Source organism: Gopherus flavomarginatus, chromosome 5, assembly GCF_025201925.1.
Source record: "Gopherus flavomarginatus isolate rGopFla2 chromosome 5, rGopFla2.mat.asm, whole genome shotgun sequence".
In the NCBI taxonomy this organism is placed as follows: Eukaryota; Metazoa; Chordata; order Testudines; family Testudinidae; genus Gopherus; species Gopherus flavomarginatus.
In genome coordinates, this window is record NC_066621.1 from 48,726,198 (window position 1) to 48,746,127 (window position 19,930).

At 40.0% G+C, this 19,930-nt stretch overlaps 1 protein-coding gene across 1 annotated transcript in view; it reads left to right on the forward strand.

Moving 5' to 3' along the window:
• The first annotated feature begins 8,967 nt into the window (after positions 1-8,967).
• Positions 8,968-19,930, forward strand: part of MUC2 (mucin 2, oligomeric mucus/gel-forming) — a 79,519-nt gene continuing 68,556 nt past the window's right edge. Inside the window, exons 1-9 of the mRNA XM_050955974.1 lie at positions 8,968-9,037; positions 9,882-9,884; positions 12,211-12,475; positions 15,987-16,101; positions 16,748-16,838; positions 17,476-17,585; positions 17,939-18,155; positions 18,588-18,713; positions 19,549-19,666. Of these exons, the coding sequence (XP_050811931.1) occupies positions 8,968-9,037; positions 9,882-9,884; positions 12,211-12,475; positions 15,987-16,101; positions 16,748-16,838; positions 17,476-17,585; positions 17,939-18,155; positions 18,588-18,713; positions 19,549-19,666 (1,115 nt within the window). The remainder of the gene's footprint in view (positions 9,038-9,881; positions 9,885-12,210; positions 12,476-15,986; positions 16,102-16,747; positions 16,839-17,475; positions 17,586-17,938; positions 18,156-18,587; positions 18,714-19,548; positions 19,667-19,930) is intronic.

The following is a 19,930-nucleotide window of genomic DNA, read 5'->3' on the forward strand; positions in this document are numbered from 1 at the left end:
TATATTTTTAATTTTTACAAGAATCTTTTCAGCAAGGGACAAACTGTCAAGACAACTTACTCAAAGCTATTGAAATTAGTGCAAAAGACCCCCATTCACTTCAATGGCTGTTGGATCAGGCCCTACCTGGCTAGCAAATATAATGGGGAACATTTTTTGTTAACTTCTTTCACTTTTAGTAATGTTAGGCATTACTGATAACCTATGTCAAAATTTTCCAGACAAATATCATTTTCAAGGTAACAATAACCCATGAATTTCCTGGTCCTTTACACGCAAGCCACTTAAAATTGTCAGAGAAAAACTATATGGAATATAGCAAATATAAACAAGAGATAAAGAACCGGTTTTTAACTATAGCAAAAGGTTATTTGCCTTTGTACAGGGATGGGATGTACACAACAATAGCATGCCTTCTCACTTATTACGGATATACTGGAATTACTTTTCAAAGGCCAGTATCAATTTGTTTCAGCAATGCTGCATACTTCAGTCATACACTGTATACTTTCATTTATGCAATACTGTATACCTAGGTGACACCCAATGCACAAAGTAAATTTACAAAAAAATATAAAACAGAGTGTTCTGGAGTGAATTTAATATTGACAAAAGATTAGTCTCTTGTACTAGTTTACTTAACATGCTCGAGGGGTTTATCTAACTTACTAAGGTGTATCCTGTATATATTATGCATGGTAAATAGCTATTATCTCTTCAGGGCAGTTCAAACAGGACTAGATTATTTGCCTAAAAGCAGGTATTTTTCTCAGATTCAACCAAGACACAAGGACAGAAATGGAGACGAGTAAAATACAAAGTAATGAAAATAAAGACAGAAGACCTAACTTCCAAATTGTCTACCCAGTACAAAATTAATAAAATCTTTGACCAAGTAGACTGTATTAGAGCAAAGACCAACATTTCAGGGATGCAATTGAAAAAAATATTTTCCTCAGGTGCAGAAATAACACACAATGCCTACCTACTCCTGTTCCCCCAAATCCATCTGTTCACCAAGTTCATCTCATGAAATGGAATATACATCTGAAACCATCTAGAATATAAATAAGACTAAGTAAATAATAGCTGTGAAAAATGATTAGTTAGCAGGAAAAGCAGCGGACACAGATATGTATGTGCAGGCTTGTTAAATGCAACCAAGCACGCAAGATCTTATTCAAAGCTCGTTGAAGTCACCATGAGTGTTTTAATTGATTTCAGTGGGCTTTGTATCATGTCTGTTCAAAGCATGAGCTCTTCAAAAACTAAGTGAAGCAGCACTTCCCAATAAAATGCAGCCTTTCTATGTCATTGGAATGACATGTTCATGGTGAAAGTCAGTTTCAGGATGACTGTTAACTATGTGCCCTCCCTCTATTTCTTTCTCTTGCTTGGTCTTTTGCTCACTCCTCTGGTGAGTTTACCTTGTGCAACTCAGCCCTCACTGGAAAAGGACCCTTTCTTCCTTGGTCTTGGACTGAGACAGGAGTGGAGTGCCCCAGCTTTCAGAACTCTTCCCTTAAACTCCCATTTTTAGGTAATCTGGATGTTTTTTCTTCAGCGGCAAAACTGCAGTGGAGGTGTTTGGAAAATGGCTTTCTCCATCCCCCGTCCACAGTGGAAAGTGTTGCTGATAACAAAATAAAATTGTTTGTAAAAATGTTCCATAAACAATTTGAACTTTTATGCAAAAACCTGAAAATCAAGCTTTTCTGTATTCAGGTTTTTATTTTTTTGATCGAAAGTCAAAGCAGACACTTTGCAGAGCTATGATAGTGAAAAACAATTTTGACAGAAATTTTTTAAGCATGTACACATTCCAAACCTATAACCAAATTCCCTTGCAAAATTATATTTTTTTAAAAAAAGAGATAAAAATACTTTAAACAAACAAATTATTGTCTCATCATATCAAGATTCATTTATCCCAGTTGCTAATTAGATTTTAGATTAAGTTACGGAAATATGGTCAAAAGTAATTCCTTCCATGGTACACATAGCAATCTGGCCTTCTGCCCTCTACTCAAAAGCCAGCTTCCTCCTCTTTTGTCTCCTGCCAAAGAGCTACCTTAGTATGAGTCTCTGCTCCTTTAAGAAAATCATTCTTCCCATTTGCCACAGACCTCGCTGAGCTCCCCTAATGGTTGATCACCAGACTGTGATAATCAGACCCAACTCTGGATCCCATGTGTATCCAAGCCAGCTTCACCTAGGCAGAGTCCAGACACTGTTTCTAGCTCCAGCCTCGAAGACATACTGCTGGGGAAGACTTCCTGTCTTGTTCCCTTTCTTGATTTGTGGTACTCAGCTGTCTAATGGCTCTAGTTCCTGAAACCAGTGCTGCACCTCCAAGAATCCCCAACTGCTTGCGCATTCTCCCCATAGATCCATCTCCATGGGCACTTGATTTATAGTTCAACTCTTCAGGTACACATGACAAGTAAATAGGGAACACAGGCTTTACAAAGAAACTTCTTAAATACACACACTTTATTCCTGAACATCCCAGGAGAGTTACACATCTAAGCAAAACAATAAATGCCTGAACACAATCTGCCCATGAGAGACATCACTCTTGAGAGAGTCTTTGGGTTTGGTCAGTGTCATTAAATGAAGGTAATGCTCCTCCTGTCTCTACTTCTCCAGCTGTAACTTCTGTTTCTGGTAATAGACTGCCTCCTCTTTTGTTTAGAGAGCATGGTGCTTTTAAAAGCAGCCTCTGACACATTTTCTGTTTCTTTTCTCCTGCTGGTAATTTTCTGTGCTCCAACCTCTGCCATTAAAAGGCAATGGCTCTACCAGTACCAACCTCATCTTCCCACCAGGTGTTGGTCTGACCATATCTAACACCTTAAGTGTATGCATAAAGTCTTATGTGTTGTCAGAACAACAACATAAAAGAGGTCCCCTGGTAGGGTAAAAGTGGGAAGACCTCAAGGGACAACAATATTGGAAATCCCAGGAGGAACCATCTCTCTATCAATGATCATCTGTTGAAAGATGACAAAATGAACTAATTGGCTACAAGGATAGGACTATTGAATGTTGATTGCCCCTTGATAGCCCCTTTTCAGATTCTCAGACACAGTCAGTTTCTGCTAACAAAATGGATGTTCTAATCCACACTGAAAGTTACAATCATAAATACAATGAGGAGTCCGGAGCACCTTAAAGACTAACAGATTTATTTGGGCATAAGCTTTCATGGGCAAAAAACCCACTTCTTCAGATGCATGGAGTGAAAATTACAAACAGAGGCATAAATATACTGGCACAGGAAGAGAAGGATGTTACCTTACAAGTGGAGAACCAGTGTTGACAAGGCCAATTCAGTCAGGGTGGATATGGTCCACTCCCAGTAATTGATGAGGAGATGTCAATACCAAGAAAGGGAAAATTGCTTTTGTAGTGAGCCAGCCACTCCCAGTCACTATTCAAGACAAATTAATGGTGTTAAGTTTGCAAATGAATTGTAGCTCTGCAGTGCAAAACAGAAAGGAATTCATAAACCGACATAGACGTATTTCCCAATCTGTCACATTGTTCTTTCATTACACTCCAGCAAGAATCTATTAACATAATTACAATGACCTACGCTGGCTGCAGATGTATTTCCTGAAGAGACAGCCCATTCTCCCTGCCCCAGTCCAGTTTTACCAGTACTTAATTTGCATGTCTACTCTTAAAACACTAGTCACAGTGACATTTGGGCTCAATAATTACAGGTGAAGAGTTCTGGTATGGAGTATTAAGATATTTATTCATGCCATGATGGCCCTTCTGTGAGAGAGATTGAATGTGTCTGAGCCCTGGTCTACACTACAAGTTTAGGTCGAATTTAGCAGCATTAGATCGATTTAACCCTGCACCCGTCCACACAACGAAGCCATTTTTGTCAATTTAAAGGGCTCTTAAAATCGATTTCTATGCTACTCCACGATGAAGGGATTAGCGCTGAAATTGACATTGCCGGGTCAAATTTGGGGTAGGTTGGATGCAATTCAATCATAGCAGCCTCTGGGAGCTATCCCAGAGTGCGCCATTGTGATCACTCTGGATAGTACTCTCAACTCAGATGCACTGGCCAGATAGACAGGAAGAGCCTCACAAACTTTTGAATTTCATTTCCTGTTTGGTCAGTGTGGCAAGCTGATCAGCACAGGTGACCATGGAGAGCTCATCAGCCTACCTCACAGAGATGTTATAGAGAAACCTACATTCAAGGTTTTGCACTGCTCAGATTTTACAATAACAGGATCACATAAGCACATTACACAGGCACTAATTTTCTGTCTGCCTGAGTTCCTTCTCTGTCATTTAGGTTCATAATAATTTTGTTTTCCCACCCTTTTATACTGTGAGTGTAGATAATCCTTTCTGTGAAAAACTTACAATGTTTTTACTATGTGCCTGTACAGCACTGAATGCAACTGGGCATTGATGCTATTTTGGGCCTCTAATAAGGTAAATAAATTAATCTGAAAAATTGACATTTAATAAAAAATAGGAAAAAAGAAAAATTAGGGAAGCATGTTATTTTATTTTATTTTTATTTTTGTGTTATGAAAAATGTATGTTAAAAATAAAGGTTATGAATTAAACTAGCCAGTTCCTGGATATTAAATGTTAGCAATGCTGTCTCTAATCCTTTAGGGCCAGATTCTCAGCTGGTGTCAAGCAGTGTCATGTCTCATCTTTTCTTTCCATTTTCCTAGCCATTTCCACACTGCCTATGTCTTGCAGCTGATAAGGTTTGTAGTATTACCCCGATGTCTGGAGAACTGTGTAATTCCAGGAAACTGAGGGTAGGTACTTCAGTGGGATATAATACACCTCAGATATACATTTTTATACATTTGGGCCCAGGTCCTCAAAGACATTTAGGCACCAACTCCTATTGAAATCAGTGGGGATTAGGCTCCTATTTAGCTGACACAATTTCACAAGTTAGGCTGTAAAATAAGCCTCTCCAGAAAAATATGAAAGAATCATAATCTTTCAATAGAAGAATGGCTATAGTGAGAATTTCCTGAAGTAGCAGTGTGGACCAAAGTGTACTCTAATGGCCAGGGAGTAGACATGATTGCTGGAGTGTTATCCAAAAGTCATCTGTGTGTGACTGCAAAACTGAGGGATGTGCATAGAGAGTAACACTTCCATCTGTCACTTGAGCTGGAGCACTACCGTTGAGTTTTTTTGTGACAAGGTATCAATGGGGTTAGAAGTGGAAAGATGAAAGAAAACATTAGTATCTCAGAACTTAGAATTACAGACAAGCAGAACACCTTCTGGTTCTGCTGGATACTTCCTCACTTCCCTACCTCAAACATCTTTGATACTGAAAATAGCATCAAAGGTAAAACCCAACCTGAAAATAAGTGCTTACATGTGCACACTCTGTTTGCACTTTCCCCAACTCCATACAGAGCCATATCACCAAAATAACTTCTTCAAAGTAGTACGAACTCCTTCTCACCTCTCCACTCCCAAACGCACATGATAAACACACTTCCTTCCATTAGTTCACAAACAGAGGATAGAAGATCGGGAAAACCAGATCTAATGGGTCAAAATATGAATTGGGGCAAAACCAGATCTACTAGGTCAAAATTGAGAAGGCAGAAGAGTGTCTTCAGGCAATGTAGTGACCCATCCTGAAGGATTCACTCTATGTGGTCTCTGTATGCTCAGGCTTCTATGTGATTTAGATATGGGAATGGCTGGTTGACGAATGGGCAGAGGTAAAGGAGAAGTGATTTCCACAGCATCATCCTCCTGGAAACCCACAGGTATTGTCCCAAGTACATTGATGTTGATGCAGTTATTGGAGCTTTTCACCAGTATAGCACTGAATTCACTTTTAATAAATAGTAGTAAGATCCCCCGAGGATGGGTTGGGTGGGGCCTGAGAGTTGGTATATTTACATGACATATTTCTGATTGAACTCATTATTTGCTAAACCCACCCATCTACCCATCATCATCATCATCATGATGGCAAATCCCTAAGGATGCAGACTGAGCACCACCCGGATCAAACTCTGGCAAGGCTCTTAAGATGATCTGGCAGTATATTCAGTTTATGTCCATAAGTGGGAATCTTGTCACTCTTGTTAACAGTAATTAAAATAATTTAAAATTTGAAACCTGAACTATGTAATGTCATTACTATGATATAGTCAAAAGCCAGACTGAAGTTTCTCAAAGAACTAAAGATCTATTATGGAACATGTAATGATTTATTTAAAAAACAGCTCAGATCACCCTTTTGCCACCACCTAATAGTATTTTCAGTATCAATCATCTATTGTGGGCTGAGTTGTGGAGGGGAAAGAGAAGGTGCGAAGAGACTAAATGTGATTTTTCTCTTCAGTGTGATCCTTCTCTTTGACATCAGGGGACAGATCCCTCATTGCTTTTGGTTCCCTTCTATTAGGGTGTGACAATACTGCACGCATTTTTTGGTGGTGAGTAGTGTACATACCGGTAAAACCCAAGCCTAAGTATAAAGTATGTTATGCTTAGGTTGCTGAGGAATCAAACAACATGTCTCTGTTAAGGTCATTAAAGTCCTCCAAGAGCCCCAAATGTTTCTTTTCTTAAAGAGTTCATATTTAATGTTGTATCTGCTGTGCACTTGAGTGAAAGTTTCTTGAACACAGGACAAACACAGGACACTGTTGCCATTTTTGAAGATTGATTATATCTGATGCCAGTCAGGGGAAAGACTAGAAATGGAACACTTATTCTAAGGATCTATATCTCTTTACTTGAATATTCTATTCCAAAACTCACTCTAGACTTTTTTGTGGGGTATTTATTCCTTCTCTTTTGAGACACTTTTTAAAAGACAGTCTGGTTTCCCCAGCTGTTTTGAAAAGTTTAAAAGTTCTGTTAGAGCAACTAGAAGGAGACAAAGAATGATCTGCTGAAAGACTTACAGGTTTATGTAGAAAAACTGCAAGGAGAAACTCTTGCTTGGGACTATAAAGGGAATGGACTAGGAGGAGCCTGTGAGTGCTGAGAAGCAGTAATGTTAAAGACGTACTGAAATGAGAAGGTCTTTTCCCTACTAAGGAAGGTTACAGGGAAACTTTTGTGACGAGGAACAGGAGAGAGAGAGAGAGAGATAGGAAAATGCATGTTGAAGGCAGTTATTTCCATAGCAATGCTATGAACTAACCTCAGGTTTTGTAACTTGCCCAAGAATCCCCTTTTTTTTTCCTCTCCTTTTTCAGGCTGCAGTCTTTTGAAACAGCTGGCCTGGGGAATAAGAGAGAGTGACAGGTTATCAGTAAAGCAGCACATAAGCAATTTATTTATGACAAAAATAAATGGTTCAGGGGGCATTCTATGTGAAAACCTGCACTGCCTAGGTATAATGCTGATGGGTGTGGATTACAACTTCCCCCTTCTTTAATTAAAGCCTGAAATAGTGGTGTTTGCTTTGAGACCCTCCCATAAACTTTTGGTGGACTTTGTAGCACTGCAGAGATGTTTCGTGGACGCTGTCTTTGGTATGGAGTACTTGAAGTTGCATGAGATCACCCTCAGAGATTTTAAATACTTTTCAATACAATATACTTTATGGGCTAGATCTTCAGTAGATGTATTTCAGTGATTTATACCATCTGAGGATCTAGCGCTGTATGAGTCCCAGAACAGAAATCCCAAAAGTTAATTGCACTGTAATTTTGGAACAGATAACATATAATAACAACATTTAGCCCATAAGTAGGGCCCTACCAAATTCAAGGCCATGAAAAACACGTCACGGACTGTGAAATCTGGTCTCCCCTTGTGAAATCTGGTCTTGTGTGCTTTTACCCTATATTATACAGATTTCATGGGAGAGACCAACATATCTCAAACTGGGGGCCTGACCAGAAAGGGAGCTGCAGGGGGCTTGGTATTGCCACCCTTACTTCTGCACTGCCTTCAGAGCCGGGTGTCCAGAGAGCGGCGGCTGTTGGCCTGGCATCCAGCTCTGAAGGCAGTGCCCCGCCAGCAGCAGCGTAGAAGTAAGGGTGGCAATACCATGCCATGCCATTCTTACTTCTGTGCTGCTGTCTTCAGAGCTCGGCAGCCAGAGAGTGGCAGTTACAGGCTGAGGACTCAGTTCTGCAGGCAGCAGCCCAGAAGAAAGGGTGACAATACCATACCATTCCATGCCATCCTTCCTTTTGTGCTGCTGCTGGTGGTAGCTCTGCCTTCAGAGCTGGGCTCCCGGCCAGCAGCTGCTGCTCTGCAGCTGCCCAGCTCTGAAGGCAGTGCCATCACCAGTAGTAGTGTAGAAGTAAGGGTAGCAGCAGTTCGGCAACTCCCTGTATGATCACCTTGCAACTCCCCCCAGAATTCCTTTTTGGGTCAGGACCCCTACAATGACACCATACATTTCAGATTTAAATAACTGGAATCATGAAATGTGCGATTTTTAAAACCCTATGAACGTAAAATTGACCAAAATGGACTGTGAATTTGGTCGGGCCTACCCACAAGTGCCAATATCATCTTCAAGGTGCTTTACAAACATTATTTAATCTGTACATAAATACCTCTGAGCAATAATGCAAAATTAAAAATTCTTGGTTTCAAAGCAGACACTTGAGGATATCCCAGGTTAAGCTTCATTTAAGGGATTCCCTTGTTGTTCGACTGTCCCCAAGGGTTATTGTGGGTTAAGCTTAGATGAGCTAACATATAAAAAGACAATAAAATTCCGGTTGCATGATAACTGAATCAATACTGTCGTGCATCCTGTATGCCAGATTCCCAATTTTGCTATGAAAAAAAACTGTCTGTTTACTTTCTTATCTCAGTAAACGTTGCACCCATTTTGTGTTCCTCCCTACTCCTCCTTCTCACTTTACATGTCCTCCCCTGTGATGGCATTAATTGTACCAAAGGGCCTTATATAAAGAGAGGTTTTCTGAAGAGGTTCGCTGTGCAGCCAGCTTAGCCACCATGGGGCTAAGACTTGCCAGCCTTTTTGCACTCTGGCTGGCTCTTTCCTGTGCTAATGAAATTAAAAAAGGTAAGATCTAGAAATGGGATGGTGAGGAATTTCCCACTGGAAAAGGGTAGAAAGATTTAACTAGTGCAGTTAAGAAAAAGCTAAACACGCGATGAAATAATTAAAGGGAATATTATGATATCAAATGTCCTCCCTTTATTTTTGACATTCAAATGCTAAGACCAAATGTATGAGCTGAAATAGATGTGGATTCTTTTGGAGGAAGATTCTATAGTTTTCTTTCTGAGCTTTGTGGCTGCCTGAATCCATTATATTGATCTCTAGCTTGATGTATGTGATGAAGTAACAATTGTCTAGCATGAAGGTTTGCAGGAGTTCTGCAGGTACCAAGCAATAGCAACAGGGAAAGGGGATGAGTGTCATAAGGAAACCTCTGCATTTGGCTATTCAGAAATAGCAGTATATGCTTTCTTGTCCAAAAGATGTATATATTGTTAACACTTGGACTAGATCATTTTTTAACCTATTACTTCAGCAATCCTAGTCCATAATTTCTAAATCTACCTTTCTAAAAGAATGAGTCTCCAATTTAATTAGCTTGAGGTGTTAGGATGAATATGTATTTTTGAAAATAGCAAATATTTTGGTACAACTGGGTGATGCATTCCTGTGCAGGTGATCAGGAGGTTGGATCCTGGGATTGGTCCCTTCTTTAATATACTATGGCTAGGAGAGCCCCTGATGTTAGTAACTGGGAGGAAGGGAACATACTGGATTGCTTTCCAATCCCACTCTCTAGTGGATGCAAGAATCAGCAGTGATGGGCTTTGGAAGGATGGATGTGAACCCTTCTTTAAATGAAGAGGGCAATGCTGCAACACAGGGATTTGTTTGGATGGAGTAGAAAGTAGAGAAATTAGGCTATCTACAGGATCCCTGAACTTCTCCCAAAGCAAACAATATCTATATGCAATCCACACACCCCTGGATGTGGTGTTCTGTCCCATCTTGTGGCACCGAGACCACTTGAAGAGAGAGAGATTGAGTCTGCACTACCACCTTAGCTAACAGCCAGTTGGCTTTTAGCTCATGTGGTATAGGCTCCAGCACTAAGCTCCAAAGGCCCCAGGTTCAATCCCGCCCACCGACAACCGGGGTCTGTCAGTGTTACATATAGATCTCTGGAGAAAGTGAGCCATGTAGCGAGCAAAGTAGACCCATGAACTATAAATATGATGCTCTGCTGCAGGGGTAGGCAACATATGGCACAGATGCCAAAGGTAGCACGTGAGCTGATTTTCAGTGGCACTCACACTGCCCGGGTCCTGGCCACTGGTCTGGGGGCTCTGCATTTTAACTTACTTTTAAATGAAGCTTCTTAAACATTTTAAAAGCCGTATTTACTTTACATACAACAATAATTTAGTTATATATTATAGACTTGTAGAAAGAGACCTTCTAAAAATGTTAAAATGTATTACTGGCACGTGAAACCTTAAATTAGAGTGAATGAATGAAGATTCGGCACATCACTTCTGAAAGGTTGCCGACGCCTGCTCTGCTGTGTGTATTACATACAGTATGTCTTGATGCCTTCAAATATGAATTGTTCAAGGGGACCTATGGTTTTGTTCAATCAATTTAAAAATTGAGAGTTAATCTAGTATTTATGAGTGTGAGGCGTGCTAATGCTTGCTTGGCTGCTTCCCTTATCACACATAGCTCTGACAATGAACCTCAAACCTAATCTACAACAAACCCTGTAATTGCAGTTTTAAGAATGTAAATTGTGCTAAATTTGTGTCAGTTACTGTTGTGGACAATGGTGGTGGAATGAGTTTGAGACCTCCAAACGTTTGGTTGCTATTGCTTTCTTCATACCTTCCTGATATAGTTTAGTTGTTGTCTTATCTTCAGTTCTTGTGAATATCGATGGTACTCCAAGTCACTATTTTGAATGGAAATAATGAATTCACACTTGGAATTTGGATTACATAAGGGATTAATTCCTGTAAAGTATCTTGCAAAAAAATTGGAAAAGTAACAGAATTATTTAGAATAAATTAATACACTTGCCATCCTGGCCTGAGCCTACATTAATGGTATGGGAGTGTCATATGACAGGAGTGTTAAAGCTCCTCAGTAGAGCTGAGAAAATAACCCATTTATTTTGTTCACTCGCGGTTCTGAAAAATAAATAAATAACAAAATTGCTTTGGGTCAAACCAAATGTCAAATTCTGAAAAAATTCAGTGAATCAAAAAAGTCAGCCAAAATTTCTGCTAAGTTGAAGAGAGCATTCGGTTTCATTTTTGGACATTTTAACAATAAGAAACAGGGAAATTAAGGGGTTAGATTCATAAAAAGGCCAAGGAGGAGCCTCCTTTAGCCCAGTGGTTAGGGCACTTGCTTAGCCTGTGCCCTAACCGCTAGGCCATCAGCTACTCTGGAAGGTGTGTCTCTCAGTTTCTCCTGTTAAAGCTATTCCATTTTGTATAAAATACTTGACTAATCATTGGACCAGAGAGAGAGTATATGACAATGACTCTATAGTCTGGTTATGGCAGACTCTGGCAATGTGGGATAACCAAGTTCAAGTCCCTGCACTACATTAGGCAGAGGGAGGAGATTAAACCCAGGTTTCCTACATCTCAGGGGAGTGCCCTAACCACTAAGGCTTCTAAAGTGTAAAGAAGCAGCTACCATTTCTTCTTCTGTGAATGGAGCCCGAGTCCCTTTGTGAATAGAACCCCCCTAAATTATTTGAGACAAACTTTTTGACAACTTTGTTCAAATTCAGAAATAGTTTCGGGCTTACAGAAACTGCTTTTTTCAATGAATAAACTATGTGCAACCAATTGTGCCCATTTCTACTTCTCAGTTTCAACAGCAAGTGCTCTCATCCATCACACATGCAGTCAGAACTCGAAGAGGTATCCAGGCCCCAGCTGCATGGAAAAATGCATGACTCTCAACCAGAGAGAGGCACATATCGTCTGTTTATTATGCAAACACTGGGGATTTGGTTTTTTGGCAAATTGTTGTGTATATATTTATAAATGGCTTGTTCTGTATACATAGCAGATTGTCTTCTTGTGTAAGCCTAGTAGTATGCCATAGCTGAATCATTTAAGTATCATTCCTTAGCTGTCTTGCTGTGTAATGTTGCTTATTATCAATGGGTGCTAGCTACTTTATTTCACTTTCTTCCTCCCTTCTCCATAACTTAACAGGCAGAACCCAAAACCATGGCCACTACGTCTGCAGTACCTGGGGGAACAATCATTTCAAATCTTTTGATGGAGACTTCTACCAGTTCCCTGGCCTCTGTGATTACAACTTTGCTTCTGACTGCCGAGAGTCTTACCAGGAGTTCTCAGTCCACATCCAGCGTGCTATGAATGAAAATGGACACCCTAACATCCAATATGTCCTGATCACCATAAAGGATGTTGTAATCTACCTCACCCAAAATGCGGTTGTCGTGGATGAGCAAATGTGAGTTTTTCTAGTATCATAATTCTTCAAAGAAATGTCCAGCAAGATGCTTCCATAGACAAATAGAACTGTACAATATGTAGCATTAAGATACCTATTGTGAGCCCAGGCAAAAGAAATTCTGGGGAAGGAACACAATATTCTGAATTGACCCACTGAGGCGAATGAGACACTTGCTAGGTAAAGTACTGGAGTAAGGGTTCCAGAACCTGGATCAGGTTTAACAGATTTTAACATGATCAAATAAATATGTACCCTTCTGTTGTCATTGCTGCCTCTAATTAGAGCCCAAGTTTTATGAAAAACTGTCATACCCACTCCAGTGAATGCCTACTATGGAATAGAAAATAACATTCTATTTTCCAGGCACCAAGCCAGAATATATCCAGAAATATCATGAAGTCTTTTGACATATATTACTGCCAAAAATGAGAGATTGCTTAGTTGTGCACCAAAGTGTTAAAAAGAAATTCACAAGCAACTTTTTAGGGGTCCTTAAAGTTTGCTTTCCCATGCACTGAACCTATTCTTCTCATAAGTATTGTTCATAAAACAATATAACCCTAATAAAAAAAGACTTGTGGAACAGGTTTTCACTGTGTATAGGATTCAATGTTCTATAGACATTCATATTCTTTAAACCATACCTGTGGCACATGTCCCAGTGACATATAAAATATCACTACATGCCAATGCAATGAAAGCTATATAATTTTAAAAAGTGACTGGGGAAGACCCAATCCATTGACTACCAACACAAAATTAATACAGGATATTATGGTAATCAGATAGCTCTTCAGATGGTGATTTGGTGACATCTTTTTTTCAAATTATATCATAATATTGAGTGATTTGATGACCATGCTCTGCCTAGAGGAGATGGCCTGGGTCTGAGTTCAACACTTGGACTTAGTCCTTCACTGCTGATAGTAGTTCTGCAGCTTGGAAGGGGTCCTGAGATATCAATCAGCAGAGTGCTGGAAAGAGTGAGTCTCTAAGAGCTGGTCTACACCACACTGTTAGGTCGACATAAGGCAGATTACGTCAACCTAATTATGTTAGTTTCTGCACTAGAGTGAGAAGCCCTGGCGGCTTCAGACCCTGTTCCTAGCTGGGAGCCACAGCAAGATAGGGTGACCAGACAGCAAGTGTGAAAAATTAGGACAGGGAGTAGGGGGTAATAGGTGCCTATATAAGAAAAAGACCCAAAAATTGGGACTGTCCCTATAAAATTGGGACATCTGGTCACCCTACAGCAAGACGCCCTAGCGCCCGTTCAAATTTCAAATTGACAAGGCTGCCCGGCTCCCAGCAGGGAGTGGTGGGGGTTACCAAGAAGCTGGGGCAACTGGTCCCCGCTCCCTGAGGGCAAGAAGCCCTAGGCATCTTCCCCCAGCTCCCAGCAAGGAAGGGGGAGTTAAGAGGAGGCAGTTCACCAGGAGCCTGGGAGCTTGTGGGGCAGCCAGGGTCCCAGCAGGGTGCTCCCAGCAGAGCTGTTAGAGCACTCCTGGTGAGGATGTGCACTACTGACCCAAGGAGGGTAGTATGGACATGTATCACTGCAGTAATTACTAGTTTATATTACATTTCTAGTGTCGACATACCCTAAGACTTTCTAGTTCTTCTGTGGATTGTCACAGAATTTTGGGCTCCATAGAACAGATAAAGATTTTTGAAATGCGACTTCTATGCATCTCAATGGCATAGCTGATACACACAGGCAAGCCAAACACCATCCCACAGCAGATACTCATAGCCATCCTAGTAAGTATGGGTCCCCATTGCAAACTCCAGTATCAGCATATAGTTGCATGTTCCACCCAGGCAATCTTCAGAATTGGATTTTTACTACTTTACAGGTGCCCTGTATAAGATAAGAAAAGAAACAATTATAAAATCAAAGAGTGAAAGAAAGAAAATGTACAAAGGTGGAAATCAGAATAGAAGAAAGAACAATTATTTATGTCAAGGCTTGGTGCTACAGTGTTGGTTCTGTAAATGCTACAAAACTCCTCTATTCTGATTCCCTAGTTTAGAGTCAGCATTAGAAAAGCTCCATCCCAGAAGACTCCATGCTCTCGAGTAGCTGCCTAATGTTTTAAAAAAATGTTCATGCTCCAATGTTCATGATGTGACCTGTAGCTTGTGGTACGAATGTTAGCTTGTGAGTTTCTATTTGGTGTCTAGACTCTAGCTAACGTGATTGCATGCATTAGAAATGTGCAAGATGAGTAGTTAGAAAAGCTCTGGCATCAAGAAATTAAGACTTAAAATACCCCTGTGAAAGGCTAGGAAAGAAATTGTGAGAGGGGATGTATGCTTGGGCACACACCATTAAACTAGCAGTAGCATTTGCTCTGAGACCTGTGTAGAGAAGGAAATAGCTATTCATTGATTTGGCTGGATTCCAATGTAACTAATTCTGTTTGGTCAAGTATTGAGCTCTTTAGGTTTTATTGTAAGAAGCTGTTTGCGGGAATGCTTTTATCACCCAACCAAGTTCTGCATTGTGGCTTGTGTACACAGTGAACATAAGGGTGGATATTAAGTGGATCAGCTTCTTATCAGTCAACAGCATTTTTGTTCAATCCTGTTTGAAATACTTGGGTCAAATTAATGACGTCTGCTGATTCTATTAATGATTCATCTCATAATTAGATTATTGAATTTTGATGCTTTTAACAAGCACTTTTCTCCTCACATTTTTCTTCCACTTCTGTTGAACATCATGCTCCATGTCTGCATTGTCCCCATCCCAAATCATTAGGCCATTCTCTCAAAAAATAAAAGTTATTTAAAGGGCATATCCAGTCTCCTAAAACAGTACATGATTTTTGGAAAATGAAAGACACTATTCAGTTTCTTGTGCCCATTTGCCATGTGAACCTCAATCATGGGTAAGCAGTGAATATTCACTCTCCCAGGTTCAGGTCCTTTGTTTTTTGCTTTTACTGACTGAATCACGTTTCTTCACTGGCATTTTGCCTTCTTTCCTAACCTGAGATAGAGAATCTATCCCTTTAAGGAGCCTGTGGCTCTAAGATTGCCTTGCTTTGTCAAGGTAAATTCCAGATGGCACCAACATGTCAAGTCTTAAATTTTACATGTGATGGCCACAGGAGATAAGTGTTATCTAATGAAGTCTGTGTAAGCATCAGGCAGAGAAGTCTGCAAAACTGCTTTGAAATAGGAAGAATCTGAACTGGATTTCTGTGACCAACTGGAATGAATGCCGATTAGAGCAATTTAAACCAGGTCAGACAAAATATGACTTAGCTCAGCAAGTATCTGAGAGGAAGGGGATTTAATTCCCTGCTAAACAGAGTCTGTCCTGTACAACAGAGAACAGCTGCGTGGGACTCAGAGATGGAGGCCAGAAAAGTGTAATCTGCAGAGCCTGTTTCTTCCATGCACTCTGATGTTTCTCTTGCAACACCTAAGACATTCAGTTTACTCTTTTCTGTTTTCTACATTACATCTAATACAAAATCTCTGACTTTCTTCTTCTCAGTGTAACAACACCGTATTATAGTTCCGGTTTGCTGATTGAGAACAGTGAAATCTACACTAAAGTCTATGCAAGAGCAGGCCTGGTTCTAATGTGGAACCGTGAAGATTCACTGATGGTACGTCTGACACTGAACTTTACTTTTGCTACTGTTCGGTTTTAACAAATTAGCATAAGCCAAACAGAGTCATTGTGTTAAGCAGCCTCTTCCAACTGGGAATGGAGATAGTTTATTCCCAGATGAGAAGGTTCCTTTATCCATCATGTAACTGGAGTTGGGCATAGAAATGAACTTTCCTTCGCTCTCAAGAGAAGATGAGACGGGAATGAGAAACAGCTAATATTTTGGTTAAAAAATCCTAACAAATTCTGATCTGCAATCCATTTGATTGTCTCTTGGAGGATTGGTGTGCTCTGTTATTCAGCTTCCCAACAAGGAGTAAATTCACCCCTTAAGGGAAAAAGTTTGTTATATAAAGCACCCCTTCTTCCTAAGCTTTGACATAATGTTGACAAGAAGCACCGTTCTGGTATAGTAACTTCTCACATTCTTCCATTATATGTTTTTATTTTCCCATGGTGATTGTTTGCATTGGACTGTGTTACTATTATGTTAGATGTACTAAAAGCTAATTTACAATGGAGAGGCATTCATTATCTCTCCTCTATTAACTTCCCCTACTAGTGAATTTATTCTTGTTGGGAATTTTTTTTTTTTTAGTGCTACAGCTGATTTTCTTTCTGATTTTGTTTTCATTATTTAGTTGGAACTGGATTCCAAGTTTAACAACAACACATGTGGTCTTTGTGGGGATTACAATGGGCAGCAGCTCTACAATGAATTTATCTCTAACGGTAAGGCTCTGACAGTATATATAGATACCACGTAAGGCAGGCATATAGATATTGTATGTGAAAGCATCAAAGAGGGCAAAGGTAGGATTTACAGTACAGGAATTTAAATTCCGTCAGAGATTTTCCAGCAATTGCTAAGAGATATAGAGATAAATTATTAATGGTGTACTATATTTCAAGTGAATCAGCTGATTCTGTGGAGTCTTTGTTGGTGTAGGCCAGTGGTTCTCAAACTTTTATACAGGTAACCCCTTTCACATAGCAAGCCTCTGAGTGCGATCCCCCCTTATAAATTAAAAACACTTTTTAATATATTTAACACCATTATAAATGCTGGAGGCAAAGCGGGGTTTGGGGTGGAGGCTGACAGCTTGCAACCCCTCATATAATAACTTCACGACACCCTGATGGGTCCCAACCTCCATTTGAGAACTCCTGGTGTAGACTTTCTCACTTTTTGGAATACTAGTGAACTTTGTATGTCCATCTGAAATGGATATACTTAAAAGTATTAAAATAGTCAGTACAGTGCCTGATATATAATAAACAGTTTGCTTTATCACTAAAGTGCCAGGAATCAGATGTGTATTGTTAAGTTTGCTGTGTTTATCAAGGCTTTTTTACATCTTCCTCGCAGACATGACCTTCAATCCGATCACATTTGGAAATATGCAAAAGATTAACAAACCCAACACAGTATGTGAGGACCCTGATGAAACACAGACTGTCGCAACCTGTAATCAGCATGTGAGTAATCATAGTGGTCAACTTTACTTAGCTGGCAGGTGGAGACATTCCTGCAACGTGGGGAGACCACTGAGTGTGGAGATGGTAAAGAGTCTGGAACTTTCCATGGCACATACCATGTCCTTAACTAACTCCAATGGCATTAACAGGAGGGGTAGAACCGATGAAAGATCTTAGTTGCACGTGTGTTGTTTCTGACACAGAATTATCTAGAGATAACCTAAGACTTGGACTCATCCCTCTTTTGCAACCATTAGTGATGTCCAGAAGCCAAGCACAAAGGAACCTCTCTAGAAACTTAGGTACCAGGGATACCTTTTAAACATTTCTTTTTTTCCCCCTCTCCTCCTTAGCGTGATGAGTGTGTGAGTCTGCTGACTTCTTCAGTATTCGCTGACTGTGAGTCCCGTCTGAACCTGGAGATGTATGTTCAAGCCTGTATGCAGGATAAGTGTGCCTGCCAGGGAGCTGAGGATTCCTTCTGCCTCTGTAACACCATCTCTGAGTACTCTCGCCAATGCTCCCATGCTGGTGGCCGACCTGGAAACTGGAGGACAGAAGAGGTTTGCCGTAAGCATCTTCTCAGACTTGGCAGAGCAATCAGTTCATCCTGGGTGAAACATTTAAAACTGCTCATCTTGTGTATTTGCTCTTTCCTCCTCCCTTGCCTTTGTTATTAAGGACATTTATTGGAAGTAGAAATTATGTTCCAACTGAAAGCCATATGGTTTGATCCTGCTTCCTGTGAAAGTAATGGGATTTTTTGCCATTAATTACAGTGGAAGCATGATTCGAATCACTGTCTTCTGTTCAAGAAGCAAGAAAAGAATGTAGAGAAGAAAAAAAGTGGTCTAGAAATTAAACACATTAAATACATTTGGCAAAATTGCTGCCAATTGAGTCAATTCCATTGATTTAGTTGGAGCCAATATATGCTCTGTGGTTTCTGTGGAACGCAGAGTTTATATACAAGTCACTGATCTTTTTCTTTCATTATTTTAGCTAAGACGTGCCCTGGAAACATGATCTACCAGGAAAGCAGCTCACCATGCATAAGCACTTGTTCCCATTTGGAGATCAGCAGCCTTTGTGAGGAACACTTCATGGATGGTTGCTTCTGCCCTGAAGGTAGGTATCTCAGTTCTATATGAGGCAATAGGTTTGGATTCAAGTCTCTTCATATACTGCAGAATATATCTGAAAAAGGCTGTATTATCTACACTTTACCTTCACTAAAAAGAACCCACAAGGAGTTAAGATTTAAATATTCAGTATAAAGCAAGTTACATTTTAGAAATGAATACATTTTACCAGTGGAGTAAATTTGTCCTTGTAAATTAATAAAATTCTAGCATGTTTACAAAAGTAATGCATGAGCTTGGCTTTAGTTAACTCACACTAACTCAGTTAGGCTCTTTATTTCTGTCTGTGGCTAGGCATGTGGTGTATGAGACTATTACCACCTCTGAACTGAGAGTTGGTCCTTTGGATTAAGCAGTAGACATGCATGTTTTTAGATGTAGAGTTTCAGACCCTGTCGGTAACCCTGAGAAGGGGCATAATTACATATATATTATCTACATGGAGATATTATTAATATTATGTGACAAGGAGCTCAAATGTAAAATTCAAGACCCTGTTGCCAACCTTGGAAAATATCTTCACAGTGATAGCACAACAACAATAGTTTAAGTGAATTTTAAATCCAATCATTTAGAATGTACAGATTTAAGTTGAGATTTTCAGAGTGACACAGGGGATTTAGCCACACAACTTCCATTAAAAATATTAAATTAAGCATTAAAAACAATGGAAGCTCTGTGGCCTAATCTCCTTTTGATATCCTCAGTTATCATTAATTTTGGGTCTGGTTTAGAGTGTGCCTACTGCAAGAGTTTCTCCTAGGTTGGTTGGTGCTGGTATTTTGACATGAACTATGAGAGCCTACGGTTGTGTTTTGTAGGAACTGTGTATGATGATGTCAGTGGGAGAGGCTGTGTCTCTGTTAACCAATGTCACTGCAAACAGCATGGATCCCTGTATTCACCTGGGCAAAATATCACCAATGAATGTGAAGAATGGTAAGGGTTACAATTCACTCGAAACCACTCTCAGAATCACTGTGCATGGATCTGTCAGCAGAGTTGCTACCTATTTGTATATGTCCTGCTGCAAAAGTCATGGTGCCTTTCCATGTGTCGCAATATCAAGACGCTACAGTGAGCCAATTTTATGGCATCTTGAGTCTGTGATATGTGGAAGAGGAGAGTTTTAAATAAGCAGCCAATGACAAATTTTCAAAGCACCTAGGGGTACTTTGTCCTGACCCAATAGTGCTCTGTATA